This window comes from Cydia pomonella, chromosome 14 (assembly GCF_033807575.1).
Source record: "Cydia pomonella isolate Wapato2018A chromosome 14, ilCydPomo1, whole genome shotgun sequence".
NCBI lineage: Eukaryota > Metazoa > Arthropoda > Insecta > Lepidoptera > Tortricidae > Cydia > Cydia pomonella.
Window position 1 is genome coordinate 5,080,919 of NC_084716.1, and position 12,526 is coordinate 5,093,444.

General features: G+C 39.5%; 1 protein-coding gene across 2 annotated transcripts; it reads right to left on the minus strand.

Annotated features, from left to right (window-relative positions):
- Positions 1-1,505: 1,505 nt before the first annotated feature.
- On the minus strand, positions 1,506-12,225 carry LOC133525263 (uncharacterized). Of its 2 annotated transcripts, none has more exons than XM_061861557.1 (3): positions 11,546-12,225; positions 11,109-11,408; positions 1,506-10,471 (listed from the first exon to the last, which is right to left on the minus strand). In XM_061861557.1, exon 3 carries the CDS (start codon positions 6,675-6,677, stop codon positions 5,745-5,747), a length of 933 nt encoding a protein of 310 aa, XP_061717541.1. In that variant the 5' UTR covers positions 6,678-10,471; positions 11,109-11,408; positions 11,546-12,225; the 3' UTR covers positions 1,506-5,744. The 2 variants fall into 2 exon arrangements, with proteins under 2 accessions (XP_061717541.1, XP_061717540.1); XM_061861556.1 differs by having other exon boundaries at positions 11,546-12,214.
- Between the last annotated feature and the right edge of the window lie 301 nt (positions 12,226-12,526).

Sequence of the window (12,526 nt, forward strand, 5' to 3'; positions counted from 1 at the left end):
CGGAAACAAAAACAATAATTCGTTAATATAATTAGTTAGTTTAAACGGTTTTGTTGGCAGTTAGTGCTTACATGTTATTTTAATATTAGTTGGAACAAAATTAATTCATGTTAATCAGTGCTTTCTTTTCTTTATCTTATACTTATTTTAAAGTCAATAATCTATTTCACTGCCAACAGTTTGGATTTAGGAAGGGATGTTCTACAAGTGATGCTGCTTCAGAACTCATTAAATATATTTATAGCATATGGGAGGATACTTGCGATGCAATAGGCATATTTTGCGACCTTTCAAAATCATTCGACTGCGTTGATCATTGTACACTTCTATTAAAACTTAAGCAGTACAGCAGGATTGTCTGCAAATGCTTTATAAAATTAATTTCATCATATCTTAGTTATAGGTCTCAAACAGTAGTCATAAACAGAACACAATCTAGCGGAGCACCTGTCAATTTAGGAGTGCCTCAAGGCTCTATTTTATGGCCTTTTCTTTTTTAGTTTATATTAATGATCTGCCCTCCATTGTTGAAAACTGTTGCAAAATTGTTCTATTTGCTGACGATACATCTTTCATTTTTAAAGTAAATATAAATACAATGAATTACGATAACATCAATGATATTCTTTCGAAAGTTTTAAACTGGTTCACAAAGAACAACCTGCTACTTAATCCCCAAAAAAACAAGCGCATGCGATTCACATTACCTAATGTTAAGCTTGACATCGACATAAAAATTCATTTGAATAGAGAGCGTTTGGAATTAATAGATAAAACCATCTTTTTAGGTTTAACTATAGACACAAATTTGCAGTGGAGTCCTCACATATCGTCATCGGCCAGCAAATTAAGTTCGGTAGCTTTCGCAGTTAGAAAAATAAGGCAGTTGACTGACGTAGAGACGGCACGTTTAGTATATTTCAGCCAATTTCATAGTTTAATGACATATGGTATTTTACTGAGGGGTAAGGCAGCGGATATACAGACAATATTTGTTCTGCAGAAAAGAGCCCTCCGGTCTATTTACATGATGGAGTCTCGAAAATCATTGAGAGATCGATTTAAAGAAATAAACATCTTAACAGCACCATCTCAATATTTTTACGAGTGTACGAGTATTGTTTATGCTGTTAAGCCCATAGATTCGTTTAAGAAAATGAGTAGTTCTAGACACAAGCATAAAATTGCAAAGCACAAGTTTCGTGTGCGTAAAATATATAAATGTTTTTTGGGGCAATGTTTATTATTGTATAAGAAATTACCCAAAGAGGTGTTTAATTTACTAATTTTAACTTTAATAAAATATTTGAAAACCTGTCTAATGAAAAAAGGATACTACAGTGTCGAAGAGTACCTTAACGATAAAACTGCTTGGCCTAAATTGAATCAAAATAAGAACGACTGCGTGAAGCTTAATAACTAATTTCATTTAATTTATATTATTGTTTATGACCTTTAAATAATTTATTCCTCTAAAATTTATATTAAAAACTTCTTTGTTTGTTGTAGAAATTATTATAGATTCATTAAATATTATTATTGGATTATTATGTTGATTATTGTACTTATAAATTTGTTTTTGACGATGCTAAATGCTGATTCAGCCTTTTTACAAGTAGGTTAATTATGACATAACTACCATTAGGTAATCCCACTTTATACGCATGTTTTAATTTCTAGTCTAGTATTAAGTACTTTAATTTCGAAATGGCAATGTACTATTCTTTTGTGATTTTTAGACATTCCCTTGTATTTTATTGACACCATTAGAAATGATAGATGTTGACGATGCAAAAGATATCTAACAGATTCTACTTGAATAAATTGATTTTTATCTTTATGTTTTATCTTTATTTTACTTGAATGAGCTGTGAATAATATTCATAATATTAGACTGTCTATTTATAATTGCAATGTCTTGTGAATGTTTAATATGCACTTGATCTTTAGTCTTATGTCATAGGTATTCTTCACTTAGTAAGGATGATGGTGGAGATCCCCTTTTTGGGATTCTGTTAGTTTATTAGTAGGTTATTGTTATTGGTTCCATATTCCTTATGGGTGGTCTTTATGTTTTAATTATTATTTTAATGGCATCTTAACGGCAGTACGTTTTTTGCGATTATGGAGACCGTAGAAACTCCTGTCCAGGCTCGCTCGCGCAGTCTCGGGTTTGCCCAGCGCCACGGGGTGCAATTTCTGTATTCGCGGGTGTTCGATAACCCCCTCGTTATGGGACGGTATACCAATCTTGCTTTTTAACTCCCAAAGGCCATCTCTCTATAACTCTCCAAACTCCTGCATTAGAGCTTGGGGGAGAAATATTTTGGAGAGTTGTCCTTCACGGCCCCGGACGATACTCTTTACGGCGCGGAGTTTAAGTTGTCGCCAAGCCAGTTGTTCTGGTTTGTCCTTTGGGCCCCTCTTGACTTTGACTGGCTGTGGGGCTATGTGGACATACGTGATCTCGGGGGCGATTAATTTCAAATTCTTGACGACTCTTGTGTGTGTGTGCGTGTGTGTGTGCTACGCCTTTTGAATAGGTAAGTTGTAAATATTTAATATTGTTAACCATTAAATCTAAATTAATCAAAATTGAATCCAACGCACTATTATCTTGCAGACGAGCACCAGTTCAGTATCCATCCAACATTTAGTGTATTATTCTACCTCCGCCACTAGCGCTACCAGTCGCATCAAGCAAGTACCTTCCCGCTCCCTACCACCGGCCCCTACACCATATGATTAATAAAATCCATAAATGTAGCAAAAGAGATATAGCTGCATAGCAAACACCTACAATAATCGCAATTTTAAATCTCATGAATTCCCTATTTATAATTGTAGTCGGCCCTTGTTGACACTCTTGGGGTCTGTGCTACCATCCACATAACTTCTTCTGGTATCATTTCACTATGCGTAGAATAGAAACGTAAGAATCAGTAAGATTATATTTCTGCCGGCTCCCCTGGTGCCAACAGCGCGGCTAGTGGTACCGGCCTTACAACTTCGCCTGGGATCGAGTCACTACAGTCACTAGGCGTAGAAACATTTGTTGTAGAAAGATTCGTTTCTGAAACTACAGTTAATTAATTACCTATATTACCTTACACACCCGAATCTGCTTACTTACGATACTTACTTACGACGCACTAATAGTGCTGGAGCAGCTAAAACTTTTCGGAACAACCCTCGTACAGAAAAATTACGTATCGTAGGACGGCAATCGAAATGCAGTTAATTGCATATCTACATAGCCATTTTTATTGTAACTGTTGGTTTACTTAAGGCAGTTGAACATGATGGAATATGTTCTGTTATAGTTTCATAGGTTTTACTGTGGAAGATCCTGTATCAGTATAAAGGTCATTCACAGTAAAAAAAAGAATTTCTTCATTTTGTACATCATTTCCCGTTATATCTTCTTCCAAATCAAGATTTATTTCATCTAACGAGCGTCCTTTGTAAATCTGCTTTACCGCTTTCCATGAGAATTAAGTTCTGAAATTTTTGCCGTCTGGATAACATCTTCTGGCAGTCGATAATTTTGATTGTGTACCGATAAAGTATGACCAATAAATGAGGCTAATTGTTCCATTTCATTTTCTGACATGTTGAACAATTGAGTTAATTAATTTAATTTTATTTATTTATTTCAAAAGACAACAATGGTCCATAATGGTTACTAACATTTAAGGTTTAAAACTAAGTGTTAGTAGAACAAATACAAAAAGCCAAAAAGAAAAGCGAAAAGTACAGCATATGATGATACCCTCAAAGTGTCGCACAACAGGTGAGTCGTATCGGCCCTCTTCCGTAGCCAGGATGGGGTTGGAGCTGGCCCGCACTCTGCAGAGCAACGAGGCGATCCTCTTTCGTATTATGGCATAGTAGTCATCTGTGCGAGCTTGTGCAAACATGCCCGATGCGCTGCAGAAACGGGGTAGACCCAACAACATCCTGAAACTATTATTATATTGGACGCGCAAGGAACTGATGGTCTTCTGCGTAAAACTTTCTTTTCTTTGTTAGGGGTATGCATCTCGTTAGCAATATCATTTATGCCGCAAATGTCAAAAAGAGGGGAATCATCGATGCCTTTAGATACAGCTGCAACTGCATGGTTAGTAGTATCATTTTTGAAAGCCAGCCAAGTATCATAAAGCATTATTGCCTCCTTTTTGCCTTCCCAGTCAGGGCCCGATTCACACGTTAAGTAAAAGTCCTTTAGCAAGCTAAGGTCTATTTTACTTTCAAGGTATGTAAGATAGCTTGACTCAGAAATGACAGACTTCGGTACAGCGTCATATTTAACGTTTGTGTTGCCGGTTGATTGAACAACTCTCTTGCAATTCACAAAGTCAGGACCAAATGGATAAAGCCCACAGGTACTAAATCCCGCTCTAACATTGTTTGCAAAAGCTTCATTATTGACTAGTAAACTGTGAAGAGCTGTAGGAAGGTTAAATTTGGTGATATCTTTTCCATCATTTTCAATTCGCCATTTCTTCACAAGTTTACGCCAGTTTTGTTTTAAGGAAAAAAAACCGCAACATCCAGCGGCTGCATCATATGTGTTGTATTTGGGACGAGTCCCACGACGATGATTCCATTTTCACGACGTAATGTACTCAGATGCATTGTAAGATGTGACTTATGCCCATCTAAAAACAAGATGACAGGTAAGGCTATTTCTTTCTCTTTGAGGCAAAGAATAAATACATTTCCAATGTATTCATAGAATGCCTCTCGTGTCATCCAACCCTTGTCGGTTTTGCCCAGTCCCCATCCATCTGGTGCATTTTGTACTACTTCACTGCTCATCCGTTTGTATTTATAAACTGTCAGTGGAGGTGCATACTCACCAACTGCATTGACTGTAAACAGAGTTGTGATATTTTCTTTGTCACTGTTATTTGACGTGTCATAGACATGTTTTCCTTTCTCAGCTAGCACTAAAATTCCTTTTGGTGAAGAATTTTCTTTGCAGTTCCACACTCGCGTCGGATCTTCTAAAATTTTCAGGTTTTCTGAACCCAACAGTGTAGAAACTTCTTGGTACCAGTTTCTAATTTTTTCTTCAGTAATTAACGCTCGAGCTTTATTTATATACTCGGCGTGTTTTTGACTCAAATCAGGGTGTCTACTCATGAATCCCTCAAACCATGACCTGGAAGGCCTATTATTTATAAAAGGTGTTTTTAGATTTCCTTTTTCCACAATTTTTTTCACAGAGTCGAATAGTCCTTCTTTATCGATTGGAAACCCAAGACGAGCACACTCTTTGATCCATGCAACGAGATCAGTTTCAATTTGCTCGCCAAGAACTGCTTGAGGTCCTACATGTCCAGAAGTTTCAGGTGCATGTCCAGAAAGCTTATTACCAAGAAGATCGGCTTTCTCCTTTGCACTGTGGGCCAGATCACCATCAGCTTTACGCAGTGGTGGTAAAGACGACTGACAAAAATTTCCCTCGGCAGCTTTGGCGAGCGACCAGAACGCGCGACTCCCACTGGGGTAGCCCGCTACTTTCTCACCAATTCTGCCGACGAAATCATATTTAGCCCTGGCAATGGCTTTCTTACTGGACCTCGAGGCAGCGTTTAATTTGCGTTTCACATCAGAAACGTTCGGATCCTTATTAGCTACGGCCTTGGTCCAAGCCCTGTAAGCGGCTTGCTTGCGAACTGTAGCTTCTTTACAGGGCCGATTAAACCAAGGACGTCTCTTAGCTCCCGCAGCTATTACCGAGTTGGGAATGAAACAATCCATTCCCAGCGATATTGTCTCAGCAACATTGGCTGCGCAGAAGTCAGGATCTTCTGATGTGAAGCAGAGTTGTCTCCATGAGTACGAAGCGTAGAATTCACGCAGTCCGTCCCAATCTGCTGACTTATATTATATTGCCACACGCGTCGCGAGCTGGTTGGCCGTGGTGGATCGGGCCTCGCGCAAGGTGCCTGTATCCGGACGAGACAGTTATCGGAAGAACCGAGAGGTGCATTCACTGAGACGGAATATCCGTCCGGACGTGTGGTCAGCAGGAGATCCAGTAGAGAGCTCGTATGGTCCTCGATGTCTGGTATTCTCGTGGGAGAATGCACCAGTTGCGAGAGTCCATAGGCCAGAGAAAATTCGTGAGCAGACCTGCCCGCGTGGTCGGTGGACCGGGAACCGAGCCACTCAACATGGTGGGCGTTAAAGTCCCCTAAAATCACCAATTCTGCGGAAGGGTACTGCTCTAGGAGTTTGTCAGCCGTCAAATGTAGGTGCTCGAAGAGCCGGGTTGTCTCCGTGTTACCGCTATGAGACCTGTACAGGCACGCGTAGACACGAGTGTGGCCGCTGTAGTCCACACGCACCCACAGAACTGACAGGTCCCTGTCTTCAAAGGCATGGAGGCGGCGACAGCAGATCTCCTGCCTGGCATACATACATACACCAGCGTGTCTCATGAACTTGTGCTCAAATGTATAGCCGGGATATAGTAGGTATGCAGTATCCGCCGGACAGGATATCTGCGTCTCCGTTAGAAATAGGATGGTCGGCGGCGCAGATTCCAGGTGGTAATGGACTGCGCTCAAATTTGAGTGCAGCCCCCTGATATTGCAGAAGTCCACTTGCGTGGAAGGGGATGCCGCCGAGAGACCATTTCTTTCTTTACCTTTAATTGCCATGTGTTGTTGAGTGTACAAAGAGGGTTCGGGGTGTTGACGGCTTAAGGGACAAGATAACGAAACAGATCTGCCAAAGGGATATGTAGGGTAGTGCGGTTTACAGGCACGGCGTACGGAAGGGCCCCCCGTCCCCCCCCCCCCCTAGTGCAGCAGCCGGGTCCACTCCGGTTTCCTTCTCCGGCACGACTACTACATCAGGGATTTACACGAGGTTGGTGGTTCAGCCTCCCAGGGCGGAGATTAAGTAATCCCCGGGTTCGGGAACCCTACTGACCTGCGGGCGGCCAGCGGACAGCCGTTTCACCGGGTCTCCCTGATAGCCGCACCTGTACTCCGCGCCCACACGGCCCAAAGGCAGTATCGTGAGTTCCGTAGGTCCCCCGTCGTCAACACACAGCACCCTCGCTGAGCTCTGACAACCTTACTCACCGGCAGGAGCACAACACTATGAGCAGGGTCTAGTGTTATTTGGCTGCTGTTTTCTGTAAGGTACTTCCCCAGTTGGGCTCTGCTCTAGGTCTGGAATAACATCCACTGGCTGTGCCCTACCACACAAAGCGAGATGACATTCACAATGCCCAGACCTCTCTTTTGGACGTGGTTTAAGGACGTACCCGGGTCCAATGGTGACATTGTGTCAACAACAAAGTTTACAATTAATTTATCCAGACTGATTGACTTCTATAAAGCATTTAAAGAATACTTTGTTTCATTTTTTTTCCGTACTTGCGGAACTATTGTTATCAGATTCTGCAACACTACACTTTCTTTTCTGTGTATGGTGGGGTTTCAATTCTTCATACTCTTTCAGAAGATCGTCATGGCCTTTTCTCTATAGAATAAACAACAACCAGGTTAATTATTTGTTAACGCAGAAAAAATTACATAGTTACCTATTCTTAATCAATTAATAGTTAATTAATTTTAATAGTAACTAATAGGTATCCAATAGGTATCCTATAGGTATGGGGTCGTCCAGAAATCATGTGATCATATTTGGCCTATTTTTGACCCCCCGCTCCCCCTTGGTGATATTTGGTGATTTTAACTCAACCCCCTCCCCCCTGCCACAAGATCACGTGATAATAAAATTATGATGCGGGTACCCTTAGACGCTAAGCAAATCTAATGTCGTTTCTACTGTATATATGTTCAAGATGCTATCTCTCAAAAACAGGCACCGTAAAAATCTGCTCATCACTTATATACATACATACTTTCATATATTTTCGTTTTAATATTCGTTTTTGATAGCAATGGCGGATGATTGAGGAGAAACGTCTCATAGCTCCCGCAAATTGTGACAGTTCAAGTTGCGGTTGAAAAGCATGAGTAATGTATATAAGAGTACCTAGTACTTATAATAATTAGGTAGGTAATTGTAAAACAATTATAATTAACAATAAGTAAATACAGTTTGATTGAAACCACTTCTTTTCTCCTTGTTTTCCTTGGACAAGCTTGGACATCATATAAAAATACACATTGGACGCTAATAAACAAGTAACTGTGAAACAGTGAATCTACTCGCTACGAAATTTTTTAATATTAATTATTTAAAGTTGGTGTGATGAATATTTTTTTAAGGGTAAATACGCATTTAAAATAGAGCGGAGTATTTGATCTGGTTACATTTTTGAGTAATATTGTTGATTTCAGCATTCCCGCTTTGAAAAAAAAAACACGTGATATATTCTCTGATACCCCCTCCCCCATCGTGATCATTCGTGATATTTTTCTTACCCCCACCCCCCTCCTAAACGATCACATGATTTCTGGACGACCCCTATTCATTAATTCCTGAATAATGTATACCTGCTAGATTGCTAATAGTACAAATTTTCCGTTAAAACAAATAAAATTCCAATCTCTTAACTAGTATTTTGCTAGGTTTTATGTTAGTATTTTGCTAGGTTTATCTAAAATTCACGATCAAAAAGAACCAATACAAAAACTTAGTAAGAACACTTTGGCGGAGCCATGGACAGGTGGAGCTGAGTGGACTGTCGGTATTTGGAGTTAAAAGATGTGCTAGGAAAAATAAAAAATTATTCCAGCAGAAATGGGAGCACGTTACATTTCGAAGGTATTATGAAGAGTGTTTCTATAGTAACAAAAAACAATAATGTCATAGTTTTTAAATAAAGAACTTTTATTTTATTTTTAATGTTGCTAACATTATTGCGCCATGAGAATAAAATGAAATCCTATTAAATTAAAAGCGTATTAACATGAGCAACATTTAACATAAGTTAACAAGATATGCATAGTATACTAGAAGATAAGATAAAATTAAAGTCATATATATGTTACACACACGCCAACATCATGTTGTAATATTACATTTCAGTTCTATTTTACATTTACATTTTAAAGGCATGTTTAAGTTTAACATTTTAAATATTAACATTAACAAAATTAAATAGCACTAAGACCGCAAATAAATTCAACCCATAGCTTAGCAGATGTAAACAAAAGCTCTTTGTTTACAATAAAAATAAATACATATGTATACCTTCATAATAGTTTATAAGAGGCATTTGACACTTATAAAAATAAAAAAATAGGCCATTTATAAATCTATAGGCAGTACACATATTTTTGTAATTGACCTATTATGAGTATGACCGTTAGCCAAGCGTACTTCAACTGCGCGTACTATACCGTCTTTCCTCGGGAACACGTTAGTTACCCTCGCCATGGGCCACTCGAGAGGAGGTGAATTGTCGCTACGCAGTATTACTAAACTACCAATAGCTACATTTGGCGTAACCGATTGCCATTTACGTCGGTTTTGCAATTGATTTAAGTAATGCTTACTCCAATACTTCCAGAGGGTTTGCTTCATACAGGTTATGGTAGACCAGAACCTAAGCAAATTAGTGGGTTTATTACTTACATCTTGTTCTGGGCAAGTATTTAGAGGAGCACCAGTAAGAAAATGTCCTGGAGAGAGATATGAAAAGTCTTCTGGATCATTGCTTAACGCTGTAATGGGCCGGGCGTTAAGTACGCCCTCTATCTCAACAAGGACGGAATTAAGCTGTTCATAGGTGAGGAGACTTTTACCTACGACACGTTTAAGGTAGTGCTTCGCACTTTTGACTCCGCTATCCCATATACCGCCAAACACCGGACTATAACTAGGAATAAAATGAAATTGTATGCCCTTTTGAGCTGCGAATGAGGTCACAGTTTGTTTATGGGTTTGAGAAGCATGCAGGCGATACAACTCGGCTAATTGATTTCTTGCACCCTTGAATGTAGATGCATTATCACAAAAGACCTCGCTGGGCAGGTTACGACGCGCTATGAAGCGTTTGAAGCAAGCGAGAAAGCACTCGGTCGTTAAATCACTACAGAGCTCAAGATGTATAGCCTTGGTAGTGAAACATACGAACAGAGCTATGTATCCCTTTCCAATTACTGGTTTTCTGATGCGGCTATTTTTGACTGAGACCGGCCCAGCGAAGTCGAGGCCTACTCTCTGGAACACGCGCGAGGCAGTGACGCGTGCTGCAGGCAAGGAACCCATCAGCTGAGCTGCTGCAGCCGCCTTCAATCTGATCAGAATTTCTTGCAGGTAGCTGCGTACGGCCAGCAATAATTACGCCAAATGCTGTCTGCACAAGCGTAGGTCCTTGTGATGTAGCCGCACATGCTATTAAAGTACTCGTAATTGCAGCGCTCGAGGTTGTAATGCTCGGTGCCAAAGTACTTGCACTGCCTGCAGTCACTGTAGGCTGGATGGTTGCTAGGTTTCAATTATTGGACTCGGGCTGTGTAAGGAGAATCTGGAAGAAGATACCAGCATCTAGCAATAAATCCACATCACCAGGCTTATTAAAGTCTTCATCGGCCAATTTGCAATTAGTATTGCATTGCCAATGTGCGAAATGTCAATAGAAATTTGTGGCAGTTTTGTTGTTATTTTATCAACAACATGGCAATTGACATTTACTTTGAATGGATAAACAGCAGAATGCACATCAAGATTTATGCATTTGTCAATTGCATGCTTACTATTCTTGATAGTTGATACCAGTTATTTTAGAATTAGTGTTTTGCATTGGCAACCCCAATAGGTCTGCTATCTTTTGTGTTATAAACGATGCTTGTGAACAACCGTCTAACAAAGCTTTGCAATATATAGCTAACCCTGATCTGGTAATTAGTTTCACACGAGCAGAAGGCAAGAGTATATAGGTTAGACTCGATGTTGCAAAGTTACAGGAGTAAGAGACTCGTCTTGATGCAACAAGCTGTTATGCTGTAGCTTGAACACCTCACACCGAAAATGAAATTTACATTTGCGCTTGTGTTGCAACAAACAAATTTTGCATAAGTTGTTTGCTGAAGCGAACTCAATGGGTGTTTAAGCAGAAGCTAATTTAAAACTCGGGCAACTATATATTCTGTGTGCAGACTTACAATATAAACATTGCAGCTGAGGCTGATGCGCTGACGGCTTTGCTTGTGCAGTTACAGAACGACTGACAAAGCTCTGCGAAGGCCCCTTCAGTACGTCAGTGTTCTCGAATGCTAGGGCACGTTTTTCCACGTATCCTAGGAATTTCTTTACCGTGGGTGAATCTTTGTTATTTCGCTCCAGTTGAAATGCTCTGTAGGTAGGCAGGTCGATCTTCTTAGATAGGATGCAAATGATTATGGCATCCCACTTATCTACAGGCTCACACAAGTTTCGCAAAGCAGCAAGATGCTGTTTTACAACTGAAATAAAATTTCGTAAATTAGTGACATTAGATCGCGTGATTGTAGGCATAGCTTTTGCACTGCTGAAAAAGAAGTACACTTATCGATCATGGCTGTGAACATGTTTATAAATTCGTAATATTCTGTGTATTTACCTGTGAATGTTTTTATCACGATCCGAGGCAGTTTGAGGTTCTCCGACTTGACACTTACGCCAGTTGCGCTGCTGCTTGTGGCGTTCACTTGAGGATTGTCCCTTTGGCGGATAACATTTATGATGCTATCTAGCTGCGCTACCAACAAAATGTAGTTATCAGCCACCTCCTCGTCATCGCTGGCGAGGGTAGCTGGTGGGGAAGAAAAAAGCAAGGCAACCTTGCTAGTAAGGCGTTCGTAGTCAGAAAAGGCATCCAAAAGTCTAGCCCTTTTTACTGTGACTAATTCTATCGGTGAATTTATGAGCGCTTCGCGGTCAAGGCTGTTTTTCAAGCGCGCGATAGAGGCTTTAGCGCGGTCTCGCGCCGTTATGGCCTCTTTCTGTTCAGCCTCTGACATTTTTACGATTACAATTTTGTATAAAATGCCTTAAATATTCACTAATACACTTAAGAGGCCGTTATCGGTTTTAGTCGCAAAAATGTCAAATTGACAGATTTAGCGCTTGAAATTGTACACCTTTTGTTAACTATTAGAAATAACAAGTACTGGTTTCTATTAGCACGTCTTCTTATCTTTCATTTCATAAAATCATTTTTTTGAAAACAGACTCACTTAATTAGTAATGATTTTTTTTCTGATGGACGTTTAGGTAAACGCACGTAAAGCAGTGATTTTGTCGATCTTATTTGTAGATTTCGTAAAGTTTGGACTGCTAAAAATGATAATTTTGTATTACACATATCCTGTACTTCAACTTTAATAAACTACATTTTTGTTATTATATATTTGAAGTAGTGTAAATGAAAGTTAGACGAAATCATTTTTCTACAGAAATTACTTCAAAACAAGTGACAATTTCTCTGAAAATTTACTTAGTTTCAACGTAATTTTGATACTTAAATAATCTACAAAATTTGCTGAAACTGTTCTTATACATCATTTGGTATAATTTAGTACCATAATTTTTTGATGAATTT